This window comes from Pleuronectes platessa, chromosome 17 (assembly GCF_947347685.1).
Source record: "Pleuronectes platessa chromosome 17, fPlePla1.1, whole genome shotgun sequence".
NCBI lineage: Eukaryota > Metazoa > Chordata > Actinopteri > Pleuronectiformes > Pleuronectidae > Pleuronectes > Pleuronectes platessa.
The window spans coordinates 10756239-10774936 of record NC_070642.1 but is presented as its reverse complement, the minus strand read 5'-3'; the positions used below and the strand labels follow the sequence as shown (position 1 = coordinate 10774936).

Genomic DNA, 18698 nt, shown 5'->3' with positions numbered 1-18698 from the left:
TTGCATGGTTCAAGGAGACAAACAGTGTCCCCTTTGATCTTTACCTTGACATCAAAGGTGGATAACCCAAAACACTTTCTCAGATGCTCAGGATGGCTTTGCAAGCTGCCATCTTCCAATTTCATTGCAAAATGATGTAACATTATTGACTTGCTTCACTTATAGGCAGTAGATCTAGTTGACAGTGGTCACCCTCTGATGATCAGGAGACTACTTCAGGTGCTCTGATGCGCTTCTAGACTCTATAATTTGACACTGAACTGGTCATTAGAGGTAAAATATGAGCTTTTCCCCTATGTTCGCATTTTGAATAAATAGTGATACCCCTACTACGGACAACTCTCCAATTAACCACACCCACAATCTGCATGTCTTTGAACTGGGGGTAGAAGCTGGAGTACATAAGCATACACATAGAAAACATGCAAATTCCAAACAGAAAGGCCCCTGGAGAAATGGGATTTAGACCTAAAACGTTCTTGCTGTGAGGCGACAGTGCTTACCATATTAATAGTTGTGTACTTTTTTTTCATTTTGATAAGCACATATTTTCTTCTTCTTCTTTTGTCCTCCTAATCTTCTTCTTTGCCTCCTGCTTTAAATGCCCCAGTCAGTGACTATGAGCTAACTTACTTAAGTCTTTCACCCAAATGTAGAAAATCCCCTAATGAGGCTTTAGGCACTGCTATTTTTCATCTTCATCATTTTGCTGAGCTGTATTTAATATCACATAAAATAAGCACCCTTCAGTTATCAAGGCTCAGTGGAAAAAGAAAACATTCATTAAATCTCAAAAACTCTCATACCCAAATTAATTTGCACAGGACTGTACCAGTTTGTGTTTTCGTGATATTGCAGTACGTGTCAAGTCCGTTAGTTTTGGGTTCAGTGTAGTGCTGCAGTGTAGCTAACTTGAGGTAAAGAGGCATTCCCCAGGTCTGTGCTGCTGATACTGGCAGACCTGTTACCCTCATTTCCAAGAGCACAGCTCAGTGAGAGATCTCTAAAACCCATTTCCTGCCTGGCTTAGAATAATGAGGTGTTGGAGCCTGCTGGCTGGGCTTAGCTGCACACCTCCCCAATGGAAAAGTTATGGATGGTATACGGGCACACACTCACACATGCACTCAAAGACATGGACAGATGCCCCCTGGAGGTGTTATGGATAGCTGCATATTGCAAAGCCATCCAGCAGGCAGCACTGTCAGCCAGCCTCTGCTGTGGGCATTGATAGGACAATCAGTTCTCTCCGGAGCTGAGACAGCCAATCGTGAGACACTTTCTTGGCGGGTGGCACCCAATCTTCTGAGGTTTGCCAGATACTCTTATCCTCGGTGAGCCGGTTGCTGGCCCGCTGCAAGCCAACCATAAAGAAAGCTGCTGCCTTCCGTCAGCCAATCGTGTGAGTTTTGGCCAGACCTAGGCCTATCAACAGAGAACTGCTGCTTGGTTACAGCCAATCTGGGCTTTATCCTTCCCTACAGATGTCTGATTAGTGCTGTTTAGGGAAATCAACCTGCCACAACAGGCCTGCCATGCCAATGTGGTGCTGTGAATGGAAAGACTGGTAGAATGGGGTAGTAGGAAACCCACAACGACTGACTTCACTGTAACACACTGATACTCTTTCATTGAGTGTTTGACTGTGTATCGATGTTGGCAGACAAAGTGTAGTTTCACACCTCGGCTATGTGACCTTTCTTGATAATACCGCAAGCTAGCTGCCGTTGTTTAGCTGCCGAGGTCTTTCTTTCATAAAATAATAAATACACCAGCACTCGTGTACCCATAAAGGCCAGTAAGTTAATTTGTCATAAAACTGTTCTGGCTTACACTAGCCAAGGACATGTTCAAGGAACTCTGGTCATTTTCTCTATGATGTGCCTATAACATATGGCCGCACCTTAAATTGACAGGCATTAGATGAGATGATAGTTCAGAGGTTTTACTGTCGATCAAACTTTCTGTGTTCACTGAAAGGGGGGGAGGGGGGGGGGGTACTTGTACTGATGTCTTTGTGGGAACCATTTTGAACCTACAACCTACAGAGTGAGAGGATTTGGGGAAAGTGAGGAGATTTTGCCACTCCTCACGTTCTGCCCTAAGGTTGAGTTCAGGGTTTGGGTTAGGCATTTAGTTTTGATGGTTTAGGGTGAGGGTTTAGGGAATGCATCAGTGAGTGTCCTCACAAAGATAGATGAACACGTGTGTGTATGTGTGTGTGTGGGGGGGGTAGCACTCATCACAGTTTAGCACTCATCACAGCATCACAATTTGCAATTAAGTTAACTTTACACTCTTATCTCATTTCTTTTTTTTGTAACACATGTAACTTTATCTCTATATCTGAAAGGCTGTGCACCTTTTTTTTTTAAACCAGTATTTTAAATATTTTTTAATAAGTCATGTTTCAAATGATGCTGTTACAAAGAGGTTGACATTTTAATAAGCATCAGGTCATCGTTGGAAAACCAGGTAAGATAAAGTTCTAAACTTTGGCTCTGATAACAATATAATTACTCCATGGAATTCGGGGAGGGGAGACATCGAGAGCCCTATTACTGAGCATGCTGGCTCACCGGCTTGGCTTACAGGGACACTTGGTACTCAGCCATCACTGATGACATTAGTTCCACCTGTGCTTTTCCTGCTATGATAAGTCACAGTATCTGCAGCGAGGAAGATCTGTAACTCAGGAAAAAAATTAATAACACACTCTCTTTTTTCTTTCTTATGTAGTGCTGGTTTCCACTACTCTGAAACTGTAGTTTGATATTTGTTTGCCTGTAATGTTGCCAGTACCATCATGAATGTTCAAGCATTAATCAAAGCTGATGAAGTGGACAGGAGGCTGCAGTTTTTCCATCAATTTTATAGACTTAATCTGCTATTGATCCAGCAATTATTTTGTTTTGAAAACGTCAGAAAATCTTAAAAAAATTACCATTATAAGCAACCAGAATGCACAGATCTCCTTACAAATTACTACCGACTAAGTGATGATCAATGTTTTTGCTGATTTTACATCACTCACTTTTTTGGCATAGCTGCTCAAACAACAGGATTTGTTTTTTTTGATGCAAACATTGTGTGTAGGCAGCAGGTGTTGCAGTGTCTTCTGCAGCAGGCTCTCCCAGCATTAGTGGAGTGTGAGGGGCTGTACGCTTCAGCACCATGGACAGATCCAGCACAGTCACAGCACTGCTTCAAGCCAAACGCCTCACAGCACCTCACAGTGTAAAACCTCAAACATTTGATTTGGAGTAAAAACCAAGCACCTACTAACGGCCTTCAGTCAATTCATGACATGAAACCCGGCTCGTTTGTGTCACTTCCTCGAGACGGCTCGCACGACATCAAGCCTGCATGAACATAATGGATGCAGCTGTATGCAGTCAAGCACCATAACCCCTGCTGTGGAGCGCCGAGTAATATGTCCTCCAAATCTCCCCCACCTTCACCCTCTACAGTCATCTCTCTTTCCACTCTTTCCATCTCAGCAGGGCTGTGGCAGGTTCACACTGGCCTAATTTTAGAGTAACTAGGAGTGTGTGTGTGTGTGTGGCTGTGTACTTGCTTTTGCTACTTCTGTAGGACTCCTTCCTAGTTTATACGCTGATCTTGTCAGCACCGTTAGACCTCATGCAACCAGAACCTGATCCTAATGGGACACAATCCAATTTCGGAGCTCCTGGTGAAGATAAGAAGTAACATGTGAATTGTTGTTAGGTATGAAGAGGTCATGGTTAGGCTGTCCAAAATGAAGTTGTGTGTGTGTGCGTGTACTTTCTCTACATTGCCCAGCTATAAATAGCCCCTCTGAGAGCCACAGATGTGCACAGTTGTGTGTTCTCCCATTGTGCCCCGTGTCTGTTGAATGATTGAACAAACTGCCCCCTCAGCTGTGGTAATGACTTATCTCAACTGAAGTCTGGTGCACATCTTGTGAGCTGGAGCAATGAAGTCTCAGGCTACAAATTATGTTTTGGGCAGAGGCATTTATTGGAGGCTTGACGCATGAAGGAGCAATTAAGACTTTATCAAGTTAAGAGTCGTAATGTCATTCCTAAGCTGAGGCTGTCCTTGAAAGAAGGCTGGGTATATACTCACAAAGTCTAACTTGGCTCTAACTTACCTACAGTGGTTTTGTACCTTTCCTTTTGTCTGATGAACTCTTCTATCGGACATTCAAATATAAGCTTGGGTGTTATTTAACCTAATCCGTGTTGTAACTTATTTTTACCTCTGTCCTGCTGAGAGGGCCAGTTAGCTCTCCTTTTGTCTCGAGGAATGTCAGAGGGCATATTTCTTGAAGACGCTCGGACTTCCCTTCAGTTGTTTTCTCTCCTGCTCCATTGGATTAGGCTTGGTTGCTATGGTAACTGCTGATGATAACGTGGTCTGTATCTTCCACTGTAGAAGTGTAGTGAACCTTTGGTGACGTCATTCAGACCTTGCATTGTGTAGGAGACCCATTGAATGAGGCAGCAACGAGTAATTACGAAAAGATAATTAAACTTTTCAACTATGGAAAACCAATTTTCATCAAGTACCTAAATTATTACAGCAGGATTCTGTATGTCCCCCTTTTTTCACCTGACATTTCTCTTTTGCTTGAAACAATGACAAACAATTTCTGCCGGACAAACATGTTCTCTGTGATGCTGCAGTCGCCGCTCCCTCTGAGTGTCTGTGTTTTTCAGCTCAACAGTGCAAACCGGGTGATAGATGATCTGTGCTGATAGCGCGAAGCCGGATCTATACGGCGTCTCGTTTACAATAACAGTGTGGGCCCTGGAGTGCATGCGAGTGCATTACAGTGTGTAATCAATACGCTGTGACAGCGCCTGATGTAATAATATGCATGTGCTGCTGGCAAACCATTTCAAGGCTTTACACACATGAATGACCTCATGGATGGGTTGCTTCTCAATTATACTGCAGCGAGAACCAGGTGTAGTGTAAAGCCTCCATTTTCTAAAGCGTGAGGCATGAGGAAAATAACAGATTTCAGTGCGCGGCGCCTCTAGCAACGTACCACGTTTTACCATTTTCTAAATTAAAATCCATTGGATTTACACTGGTGTAATGTGTGGCAATGTTCTGCATCAACTGAGAGGATGCAGCAAATACTGTTTAAACCACAACATCCCTTAAGGTCAAATTTACAATCAACATGCAATATGATTCAATATCTCCTTGACAGATTTGGGGAAGATAATATTAATCTAACTATGTTAATGCTGTATGGGCATGATGGAATTATAGTATTGTGAGTATATGTTAGGAGTAGATAATGGTGGCGTCTCCTATCTTCTAGTTAATCATAAACCATGCTTCTTTGAATATTAAATTGTACACAAATCAATATTATATGAATCAAAGCGTGTGTGAATCGAAAATACTCACACATGGTGATCAACCCACAGAGAGCTAATCCTGGACTCTTCAGATATCCTCAGACTTGATGTTTTATTATCTGTTAGCTCATCCTTTTTATTGTACCACTAGATTGTTTTACTTTCCCTGCTCATGGAAACCTGCTTTTCAGTAGAACCAGTTATTTTCACTAAATAATATCTGGTCACCTCTGATAAGCTACTACATGCTGGATTTGTGGAGCGTCTGGCAGCTTAAGAGCCAGGTATGTCCTTTAGGAGTTAGCAGACCAAAATAGGGCAAAACAGCAGAGTGAATGTTGGACATTTTGTCAGAAAGCCAACGTGGCTTTATGTCTGCTGGACGTGTTGATTGGTGTCTGCTGCCCAGTAGACAAAAAGCAATTACCACTGCTCTGAAAATATTTAAGCGTAATAGAAAAGGAGTATAATGTTTCACTATATGAGACATTCCAGCATCTTTTGCACCTCCGTCCATTCTGGGACATGTAGCTCTCTCTGAGGTTTATTTCCCCTTTTAAGAGTGTTTTTTGATAGCTTTTCTTGAGGGTTAAGGAAAAAGTGTGTCGCACCTTGTTAAGCACCATGAGACAAATTGTAATTCCTGAATATAGGCTTGGATTGATTGAACTGTGAAATAGTTGCATGCTGCTGCAGGCTCACCTAGCCTGATGTGACCAGCAGCTTATGGTTGTCAAAGTTATTTACTGTGCTATTTGCTTTGATATTTCATAAAAAGTCGAAGCACAGGGCACCAACTAGCTCATCTGAATGTGTTGGTAATGTGCATAATGCACATAGGAGGCTTGGGCCCTCCCATGGGTTCGATTCCGATCTGGCCGATCTGGCAAAGCATGTTTTGAATGTGTGTTCGTCAACCTTCATCGACCATATGTGAAAACAGTGTTTTTCCGTACAGTACTTGACAAGTTGGATCAATCTATTTTCAAAAACCCGTCATTTTGAGAGCATATGGCAAACTTCAAACATGACTGTGCTGACTTTGTTTTGGGCGGCTTAACAGCGCTGAACTTATTTCCCTGTTATCACTGAGCATTTTTTTCTAAGTTGGCATTGTGCAGCTTTATCACGCAGCTGAAATTGGCTTTTTCCCCTCAGTCCTTTTATAACCAACTAGACGTTTATTTCCAGTGGTCCTGGCACAGAATCGATAATAAGCTTGGTGTGATAACAAAAACAATTATTTTTTAAATTGTTACCGTATGCAGATTGCATATGTTTTCCTCCTCGCGTGTCTCTCTCTCTCTCTCTCTCTCACTCCTGTTACTCTCTATCCGGCTGGCCCAGTCTGCGTAGGTGATTGCGGAGCCAGAAAACTAGCAGGATATGGTTAGTGGTCCTCCGGGGTTGGTCTGAGAACATTAAACCCACAGCGACAACGAGCCCCAGCTGCTGGAGTTTTTTTTTCACATTCATTTGTTTGTCAAATTTAGCATCTCTGCCACTGCCAAGAACCCCCTCTGCCACTCAGCCACTCCAGAACCGTGGTGACAAGAGTGCTTTTAGACAAATCCAATTTAATTTCCACTGGCGGTAGTGGATAAAGCTGTCTCCATATACCCCGACTGATTCCAAGGAAGGCCAGGCACTGCACTGGGAGCTGCTCCTTCAACACAAGGACACGATGCACACTCAAACACAACTTTGCAAACGTGCACACATGGACATGCACATTCTCTCATATTCTCTCATTGTGTTTCTGCACAGAGGAACATTATGTCTCTGTTATGGAAATGAGATAATGAAATGAAGAAAATAGAGCCACATTTTTAGACGCCTGCTTCCAGCCTTTAGCTTCTCTCCCTTTTTTATTTTTTTTTTTTCAGCCACCAAGAAGCTGTATATGTGTGTGTGTGTGTGTCTCTGTGATCGCCTGCAGATGGCTGTATAGGTGGGGAAGTGCGGGGGAGTGACACTCCAGTCGCAGATGCACATTTATGCAAACGATGTATCTTAACCCACAGGTTCATGACAACATTTGTTCGACATTTAAAACAGCGCTGTTAAATCACAATCGCTTGCAGAGCAAACAAACGACCGGTTTCAGAACAACTCCGCATTAGTTTGACTGTAAAGATCCACTCGATATTAAGTATTGATTTTATTTTTTTTCTCCCCTCCTGCTTTCCACTTTTCACATCAGTGTTAGTGGCAGATGTGCTTCTCATGCCAATGCCAATTCCCTGACTGGGCGGATGGGGAAAAAAAAGGAAAAACATCTAATTAACATCTAAATGTGCCACCAGCACACTTGTTTTTTTTAGCTCATTGCTCCCAAATGACCTCTGCTCAGCTGCTCAGCCCACATGAACGCTCACTATCCTAACATCTTGTAATTTTGCTCTGCGTGGAGCCTCCTAATGACAGATGGAGAAGAGGAGGGTGGCTTGGAATAATTCATTATTGATTAATTGACCGTAAACATGCGCACACACTGCAAATTGTTGGAATTACCTCAATTTGAACCACTTACAGCACTGACACACTGATCATGCTTTTATTTGGTTTAATATATAATAATATCCCAATAATATTATTGACTGTATGCATTGAAGGTTGGAATGGGGCCATCCTGCATGATGAATACCTTTTATTGGAGATATTTCAAGTGGCCTACATATAGTTCAGAGGGATTCTTCACTTTTCTTTTTGTGGAGTTTTTGACCACTAGAGGGGCTATGGAGCAAGTCTGTGATCATTTTGTCTGTACACATATGAGGATACACTCACTAAAGCACACAGATCGCACATTCTGTTGTCATTTTCAGGCCATTGTGATAAATGTCTGTTGATGGTGAAAATGAACTACGAACATCTTATACTTTTGCTCTGCGTGCAGCCTCCTAATGATAGATGTAGTAGAGGATGGTGGCTTAGAAAAAAAGATTATTGATTAATTGATGGTTAACATGTAAAATGGTTTAAAATACCTCAATTTGAACCAGCTACAGAACTAAAATGCTGATCTTGCTTCTATTCCACAAATGTTATTGACATTGAGGAATCTGAAAGGTGCCATCCAAGTACATGTTGTACATAATGCTACTTTACTTTTCCGTAAAGGCACCTTTTGTGGTTTTTAACCACTAGACGGACTATAGAGCAATGTTTTGATAAATGTGAGCCCATTGTGTTCCAGCTAATTCTGCAGAGTAGAAAATTGAGCAATATTGAAACAATGCACAATTTTAAATATACGTTAAATATAAAAATATTTTCTAACGTCATCATCATCAAATCTGAGCTAAGGAGCATTATTATCTCCCCACGTCACAGTGGCCACGTCTTCATGTGGAGCTACTTTTGGACAAGTTTTTTAACCTTGGCTCATCTCTCCACACCATTGTTGTGTCTTATCTCTCTGTCGGAAAGTCAGAGTGTCCTCTCGCAGAGATATTATTCACTCTCCATCAGTTGTAATCTATCTGGTTTACTACTTTCACCTTGGGTCCTACGCATACTGCAGTAAAATAAATGGGAATCTGTATTACAACTCAAATATGGGGTGGATTCGGAATATCTTCCTCTGACTTTACTCTAAGTCACTATTAAGTGAAGAAGAATAAAACAAAATTGACCCAAACCATAATAAGCTCCGTAACACAGAGCATTTTGTGAATTGTAAATGCAAACACTTGTATTGTACAGCGTGTGAGGTACACCGCTTGTTTATTCAGAAAGAACAAATGTAGCAAATCCATTAATGCTTATTGTTTTGTCTGTAATTTAGAATTTGAAGTAGATAAGGTTATTATAAGGCGCGAGCTCACACTGCAAAAACAATTGTTGCAATTTTATACATCATTACTTCCTTCCCCTCTGAACATAACATGGATTTAAAGCAGCACAAAATAAATACTGTAGTACTTAATTGTTCCAAAAATGAGTATATGCTTGGTTCACATTTTTTACATAATTTCTTGCACAGAAGAGAATCCCAGTTTAAATAGTAAACCTGTGGTATGTTAAGTAGCATCACCGACTGTGTGTGTCCTGCTGTGATGCATTGAAACCGTTGATCACCACATGCATCCTCTCTTCCAGGACGTCTTTTATCTCCGACCTGTCAGTGCGTTGACGTCTCACTTTAAGCGGCCGGCGATTCCCACTGCATTATCGTGTCATTAACCATTCTGGGATATCTTTTCTGGATATCGCTGCGAGTCGCTGCTATCGGGAGACTATCAAGGGCCTTCATGAAAACTAAACACAGAGGACATTATGTGGTAACGATGGCGGTTTGAGTTTAGCTTTGGGCCAAGTGATCTGAATGATCTTATATGTGTGACTTTGTGAACATTACTGTGCTCATTACGTACGCTTAAGAGAGGGTTATTTTCTTTTGTCGCTGCAAGCTCAGTGTTTTTCTGCGTAAAAACTGAGTGTATGTTTAAATATATTTGTGTGTGTGTGTGTAACGGTTGCAGCAGCAGCTATGGCAGTTGAAGATCATTAAATTATGGGCTGTTTCTCTACATTCCTCCCGGACTGATAGTATGCTGCAGAGATCCTGGCTCATTGGAGTGAATGGCATTAGCACTTTGTTTGGCTCGTGCCCTGGGGTCTCGTTTCTAAGCCCTTTTTTTTTTTAAGTGGCGGCCTTGCGTGACTCGGCCGTACACTGAGCCTATTTCTCAAGACCTTATCCGCCCTTGTGGGATTCCACCACATTGCATTCATCTCCAAATGTAGACAGAGAGGATCGAGGCCAAGTGCGCACCTACGATGCTTCATGAGCGGCCGGTTAGCATCCGTATAGGCGCTCATCAATCTGCGACATGAAGCTACCATTGCTGAATGGGACAAATGCGGTCGGTAACACAGAGGGGACCAGTGGTTAAGGCTACACTGCGCTCCAGACTCCCAGTGCAGTGTAAGGAAGGAGTGCAGCCATGCTCATTAGCATCGCAGGCTGGATCGAGGTAGTCTGCTGCCGGGGCTGAGTCTGCAGAGAGAGGCCCGCACAGGAAGCTGCTCCTCCGACATGAAAGCCACGCGACACTCCTTATGATTTCTGCCTGACTTTTCTTCTTTTGGTTTTTCACTTTCCCCCCACCAATTTGTTCTCCTCCTCCTAATCATCTCCTGCATCCGCTCCCCAAATCATCTCATCCCAAACCTCTTCACAAATCATGCAAGTTGGAGAGGAATGAAACGCTGAACAGATGCTCGGTGTTGTCAGGGGTCGCTTGCATTCAACGGCGCTTTCACAGCTCAGTGGAAGCGAGTCGTTTTGAGGCAGATCACTCATTCCTCCTTTCCGTTTAACCCCTGTCCCTTAAGTCTCGCTGTATGTTGGTGTAACTTAAAGATCCTTCCTGCCTCTCGCTGTCTTTCTGTCGACTACGTGTTGGAGAGAAGCCCCAGAGCTGTGAGAACAGCTGTGAATAGTTTAAAGTCCTGAACTTGCACTTCAGTGTGTGAAAAGTAGTGAATGTGATTAACCTATATTGCAGTTTCTGGCAGTTTTACATCCCTAATTGCATAACTTTCGAACATTATGCTAAAATGATTGTGCTAAAAGATGAGATTTGTTGCAAAATTTAATATCCAACGTTTAAACATGGACACCACACACACTCCATATGGTCCAATGACAGCTGAGGATATTTTAGGTTAATGTTTAAATGTTGGGAAATTATATCAATGTCAATTTCAGACATTGGTCCGAAAGATAATATCACTATTACTTTTAACTCTGTGTTTTTCAATTTGTATTACTGCTTAATTTGTCTTTCTTTTTAAGAGAACTGATTTCTGTAACATTTTGCAGTTAAACACTTTTGACTTGTAATGAAACTAAGTCGAAAATTCATTCAGATATTTTCCCAGTGCAGAGACGATAGGGAGAGCTATTTAAACAAATTGCCTCTAACCATTGGTTGTTTACAGTCGGTCATCTACTTGACATTGCATTTGAATCGTTGCTGCACAGTGCACACACTGGCTAAATAGGTAAAGATTCAAAAGTGGGTGTCATCTCCAAATTGGAAGTGATATCCGTCGGTTACTGCTTCTCACATCTTCACATCTACTTGTTTCTGTGAAGATTATTTTCAGTCTCTTACATCCTGCATCAGCAAATGTCGAGGTTATTCTGCACGGTCAAATATTGACTCAAAGTGCCAGAAATAGATCAAGAAAAGAAATTGTGTGGCCTCATGACACCTCATTTGATAATAAGGCAGCAGAAGTCCACCTATAAAACACTTTTGTAGGTCTTGAAAATCACAAAGTGTGACTACAATAGAAAATAGTGAAGTCAAGTTGCGACGTGTGGTGTCTGTTTTCAGGGTCACAGCTCAGGTGTTTTGAAGAAGCAGCGGTTCTGTATTTGTGGATCTGGATTGTTGGAACGATTTAAATATGAAGCAAAACAAAGCTGCTAACATTAACTTGAGCAGCACAGGAGCAAGACCGAGATGTAATTCATAAAATGAGTGGAGTCAGATGTGCTCCTGCTCAGCTGAAAAAAAACCCTGTATTTGAATTGTATTCCTTTATTACCTGAATTGATGCTTCACTAACAAACAAATAAAGATGTTGATAAATGCGTAAGTTCTCTCAGTGATCAGAATCTAAAAGGGAGAGTATCTCTGTATGACAGACACTTTACTGTTTGCTTACTGTGTTTGTTTGTTTAAACTGCATTTCCAGGATACGCTCATTTTTCCTGGCAGTGCTTAATACTAAAATGATTAAATGACTTTGCTCCAAAAGCAAATACAAGTAAATCTGATCCATTTTCTCTGTTGTGTTCAGCACAAACATGACCACCAAGCTCTGAAGGAGCCTTGTTTTAAATCAGACGACTTCTTTTTTTCTCTATACCATCTGTTACGCTAAACTACTCCCTCCCTTCACAAACGACCAGAATGCTAACTCTTTTCTTCACCTTTTCTTCCCTCTGCAGCACCTCCGACTGTTCGCATTATACACTCAGGGCACGCCTGTAATGTGGAGGAGGAGCGGCACACCGAGAGAGTCTACACCATCCGAGAGGGAGAGACCCTTGAGCTCACCTGTTTGGTTACGGGGCATCCGCGGCCACATGTAAGTAACTCGCCCTCCGTTCGCCTGCCCTTCAATCCCAAGATGCAGCCGCACAGGAGAATCACGGGACAACATGCAAGTTATTTATCCCATCTCTCCTCCTGTCTCTCCTTCTGTGCGGCTTTTTTAAATTTAATTCTGTATTAAAGTCACTGAGTGGCAGCAGCTTAAAAGTTTAATCCTTTAATTATTGATGGTTTATGTTGCATTGTGCACCTGCATGTTGATAATGAAAGCTTCCGAGTCTAATGAGAGTGCCGACGTGAAACAGCCCGAAACAGCTGCCAAAACAAAACCTAATGAGTGAGAAACAGGCCACAGTGAAGAGACTCTGGGTCATGTGAATGCACATGGGTCCTCAGCATCTGAAAGAGAGTTACTCTCCCTCAAAACTCTTTTATTCACTTTTCTGATGTGATCTAATTAAAAGACCTTCCACTTTTCTTTTCTGAAGACATCGGGCTGTTGATTTATTCTCCCTGTGTCTCTGTCTTATTGCTTTTCTCGCCCAAATCAGACAAATGTGTGGATAAAAATCATGTTAATAACGGGAGGCGAGCAGCAGAAACAAGATCCCATCTATTTGCCACGACAAAATGCCAAGGAACGTGATCCATGCAGGTAGAAATGTCAGCTCTGCCGTAAATAACCCAACCGTCACATTTCGTCCTCGCAGTAATCCGGGCAGGATTTGCACACACTAACCTTTCCGACTTTTATTGACTGTTGTTTCCAATTTGCTTGATAACACGAATGACAAGGAACTTCAGCACTATCTCCGGTCAGGGCCGAGCTCATTTACATTCATTAATATAATTCCCCCTTTGATCGATAAACAGAGCCATTAGTTTGTACACTTCCCCTCTGGACGTCAACGCAAAAGAGCATATTGATCTTTATATGTCTGTTGAAAAGGTGAGGCCTCTTAAATTAGCGACAGGTTCTGGAGCACCGTTCATCTCCTTCTGTTGTCAGTGTGGAGGTTGGGGGGGGGGGGGATCTTCGCACTCATTATATGTCTTTCCTCTTAATTAGAATGTCGGAAGAACAGCAGAGTGAGGGGAGGAAAGGGTGGAGGGCATGGCTGAGTGGGAGATCAAAAGGCTGTGACAGGAGGGGAAAGATCTCCTTTGAACCCGAGTCATTATGAGACTCACGCAGATCCCTCGGCACAGCGGGCCTCGGCTGTATGTCGCTCCGAAGTTTGGAATATATGTCAGCTTTGTCCCCCTCTGGTCGCGTCTTGGGACCGCGGGCGGCGCACGCTCACTCTGAGAGGTTTCCGATGCTGAAGAGGTTATCTGGGGTGATGGTGGACCCAAGGCTGGCTTTGTGATGTCAGTGGGAAAACACAAGGGTACGTGACCTCGTCGGGGAAAAGACTCAAGTTAATACAGCGATAAAAGCTCATCCTTTCATTAGAATTAAATATTAATCCCTAAAACATGTTCCGAGTCTGTCCGTGCCCCAAGTTTCCACATTTTTAATTGAGTCAAGTTTCTATTTCTTTCAAGTGCATATGTGGGAAGAAAAAAAAAATCAATCTGTTCTCTCTGCAAAGGTTGTAGTGCACTTTTCACTCTGTCCTGTCCGGATTAATGGGGCAAACGCTTTTATAATTGGTGGGGCGTTTTATTAATCAGACAACCAATATGGAGATTTATACATGTACTTGCTCTGCACATACTTTTTTATTGGACTACACATCGATACATAGACACTCAGACGTCAATTCTGCAGAACATTTGTTTATATGTATTTGCTACAACGTGAGTTGTATATACGACCTAGGAGCCTGGCCGGTCTCACAATCCAATTTTCTATTAAATTGTTTCTGTAGTTGTTTCATAATCTTGCAAACAAACAAACAAACAAGAAGGTAAACATACAGTCACATATACAGGCTGAAAGTACACAAGGTGATTGAGGATTCATCGTCATATCCTGGTTTCTGCATATCCTGATTAACATATCAAAATAAGCATGATTTAGCACATCAGAGTGAGTTTCATGATGTTTTTTACCCCAACATCAGATGAGAATGACACCCACCCAAACCTACTGTTATTGAGAACGAGGAAAATATTTGTATCTCTATTCCTATGCCTCTATGGAATTGTTTCAAAAAGTAGCCTGACAGGGTCATTGATTTCTATCCACAAACTCACAAATCAACAGTCTACCATTTTACCAAAAACCATATAAACCATCATCATCACCTGAGCCTCCACAGGTTAGCAGTCGACATTAGGAGCTGCCTGCCTGACCTGCCAATACCAATAAAGACGGAGAAGGGGTCATCACGCTCAAGGAGGTTCATTAACCTCTTCTCTCAGTGTCGAATCCGATGAGCAGTGTGATGAGATTTATGCTCTCTCTTTAAGGAGGTGAATTTAAAGCTGCATTTATTGATCGCTTTATTTTTTTGGCCACTTCCACTTCATTTTTTGGCCCTCAACACCCCTCTATGTTGGATCATGCAGGGAGGAGTTACTCAGTTACTTAGCCTGCACACATCGATGTTAATGAATCAAGCAAAATAACAGACACCCAATATTGTGTTTAATTCAAACAGCACATTGATCCACCCTCTCAAAAAATATCATTAAGTTGAATCAATTAATAATTGATGAATTATTTATGACCATCAGGATTGAGGTCAGTCCAGATTTATCCAGCTGTTTTAATCAGTGCACTTCATTGATTAGTTTCAACTAAACGTAAACCTACATCCCAGTATTATGCACATGAACAGAGTGGAGTCAAGAGTCAGAGTTACACAGACAAAAAAGTATGTTTATTTATTGGTCCATAGCATAGTTACATAGTTTTTTCAGTATTGCTGAAAAGACTATATATCGATGCGTGTTAGAAGAATCATCGTCACGCCAACCAGCTCGCAGTGAATCCTGCGGAGGATCTCCTTCTGATTTGGACAATCGCAGTTTTTACTAGCGGGGTGTCAGGAGAAAAATCCGGTAAAGGGCCGGAGGGTCTCCCTCTGACTTGTGCCTTGGAGAATGCCTGGAGACTACCTGGAGTTCAGGGCATGACTGAGAGCAGCTGTAGTAAAGCAAGGTCTCTCTCAAAACTGTTCTAAATGGAAAATGCGAGCTGGGCACAGGTTGATGTGTGCAATCAGGAGTGTGAAACTCAGTGTGTAGTTTGATGATCTTCAAATGACTTTACTTTAAATACCTTACCTCTAGATCTGTGTTCACTCATCACCACTGAAGCCTGAGGGTTGCTAGATCATTAGGTCAGGAATCCCCATTTTAGTGCTTTTTAAATTTTTTCATAAATAGGTGACTAAAAGCATTAAAAGGGACATCTTACTTTTACCTTGACATTGGTAGAGACATCTCCCTACTGTCCATAACCAAATCTACATCCATAATAAAAAAAGAATTACTCTAACTATATGGAATCATTCTCAATTAAGTTTTTTATTTTTTACATACCATCATTAACGTAAGCCCCCCTCACCATCTGGACTGCTGTCTCAGAGGGAGCCGTCACACTACTCTGTCTCTCCCTGTAAATGGCTGAAATTAGTTCTGCATTAGCAAATCACAAGATTACTTTTTTCATCGTCACTGTTCAGATTTCCTTCTCTCTCGCTGACTTAGAGACGACTCGCTCCCCCGGGTAACTTGGGCCGAGGTGGTGGTGTGCCAAGTCCAACGTTGGCACCACAAAGGACCGGCCACAGGGTAAATGGGGCCGCAGTTGGCAATTTCGCCGCCATTTAGGTCTTCAAATGTCCATCAATATGCACACTGCTAAAATTACATAGACGGCCATCAGGCCTTCCTACTGATGGAGTCTCTGGATGGGGTCCAACCAGGCAGCAGCCTCCTCGCGGTGGATCTCTCTGTCTGCTGCCTGCCCGATTGCTTTCTAACAATCCAGTCCTGTATGCTTCCAGCCACACACACACACACACTCACGTACAATGAAACACAATTCACACTAGTGGCGGCCGCAACACTTGTCTGCCTTCCCATATAATTGTCAAATAAATATATGTCCCTGTCAGTCAACCGCACGTCGTATAATATGTCCTTTTCCACTGCTGCCCCGTGGGTTTGGCATTTGAAGGCGTTACTATGGGCTGTGGAGGAAGACTGGTACTGTTGGCATCTGGCAGGCTTTTGGGGGAGGGGGGGGGCGATGCAGTAGAATTCTCATAGATGTACTGTGCAGAGGTCACTGGAAGGCTGTGTGGGACGTAGCTCTCTGGGGAGAAGGAGAAGACAAAGTATTAGTTGTGTCCAGTGGTTTTCCCTCAGTCTGATGACCTTGCGATGACATTGGATGAAAAGTTAGGGAAACAAAAAAGTAACTTCAATCGATCCTGTGGGGAATGTGAACGTCTCAAGCAAATGCTGCGGCAATCTCTTATTCAGACAAAGAGAGGAGTTGCAAGATGTCAGGCTGCCGGATTTCCACCTCACTTTTTTGGACAGATTATAGATTAAAGGATTAATTGATTAAGAGGAAAATGAAAACCTCTCCCTGCTCTCCATATCTTATTAAAGCTCTCTTTCTACTCCGTTCTATCTCCCTATCATATTGTGTCATCTACCTCTAGCAAGTGCTGGAATTGTGAGTCAATTAATTGAATAATCAATAACGGAGTCACAAACTCGTAGTGTTGAGCAGCTTGATAGCACGTAGGGAGGGCAGACCCATCAGTGGCTGTTCTCACCTCCATAATATCAAAAGTCAACTTGGCGTTAGAGCGAGTGTTGAGCGGTGGCCAGTGCACAGGGAGGGAGGAGATTGGGTTCGTCACAGGCCCGTGCTCGTGGGGCCCCATTTGTGCACATGGAGCAGAAATGCTACCTTGTGGTTTCTCCTCTGTGTGTCTGAGCACATGAGTGGTGTGTATGTGCAGTGGTTTTGAGATGGATTAATTCACACACGTCAGTTGCAATCAACTTCTCAAATTAGATGATTTGCTATTGTTGTTTTCAATCAACGTGAATTCTGCAGGCAGACAAGATTTAGAATAAACGTCCAGGCGACACACACACAGCTCTCCACGATACTGCGTTAATATTACTTACAAATACAATTCACACTAAGTCTGGTTGATACCATAATTTGCATTGGTACCATCCCATTGACAAATATCAACAAATTGTCAACTGGTTTTCGGTATTTTTTGGCATTTGATAGTTTGGATGATTCAGTGATTAGACAGACAATGTGTGAATAAATTAATCAATACTGAAAATAACTTCTTCGTCTTTGTTCGGTTTATTGTCGGGCGGCAACCAACTTCAAGGTATATACCGCCATCTACTGGATCTACTTCTTCTTGTTCCTTTTACAAAGTCGGTAAAAACTAAAGTTATCTGAAGAGTAAGAGACAATCCGGGGATTGTGTGGGTCTCCTCCGGATCTACATATCCGCCGGGGAAACTGGACTTTGTGTATGAATACTGAAAATAAGTCAAAGATTCTGCCCTTTGTACATTAAACTTAATGACTCATAAACCCTTTGCCTTGATCTCTGCATGAGGAGAGCATATATAGAGCTTTATCTGTTCAGGGTCACCGTGTTCCAGCTTTATTCATTGTCTTTGATGTTGAGAACGGACATCAAAGAGTCCCTGATGATGAAGCCATCTGCCCCTGTCTCCCCTGCCCTGGCCTCCATCCATTATGTCCACACTACTTTGTTTGAGTACCAGGCTGCAGTAGCCAGCAACACCACATTGCAAACACCTTTTTTTTTTGGTTTCAATTATTGGCCAGCCAGATTCAACTCACAGCGCCACGGGTCAGCGAGTACAAATAAGCTGACCCGGGGCCCTGGGACATTTCGCTTTATACAGACCAATTGGACTATGTGATCTGTTTTGGATGCTCCCATGACAGTTAGCCTACAGTGCTGGTGTCTTTAGCAGATGGTGTTTTTGATCTTTCTAGTTTTTCAAACCATTTATTGTGTTCACAGTTTGCCATATAAAGTGCAGTTTCCCCTTGAACTCCACCCTGTCCAATGCACATGAATGAATTTATCGACATCAGACAGACACACGGGTAGTACTGGGGAAATGTATTAATTATTATTTATTATTATTAATCAACCTGATTATTATTTCATTTTAATCTTTTTGTCTTTAAGTGTGTGATTCCTATGCAATTTAGATTATCGTGTTTCACATGATTACCAGTTCTTATGAGGGCCAGTGTTTTTTAATATAGACCTGT

General features: G+C 42.3%; 1 protein-coding gene across 1 annotated transcript in view; it reads left to right on the top strand.

Annotated features, from left to right (window-relative positions):
• The window catches only part of LOC128460583 (MAM domain-containing glycosylphosphatidylinositol anchor protein 2), a 168355-nt gene that overhangs the window by 47708 nt on the left and 101949 nt on the right, over window positions 1–18698 (top strand). The window contains exon 2 of the mRNA XM_053445826.1: window positions 12334–12473. Within this exon, the coding sequence (XP_053301801.1) occupies window positions 12334–12473 (140 nt within the window). The remainder of the gene's footprint in view (window positions 1–12333; window positions 12474–18698) is intronic.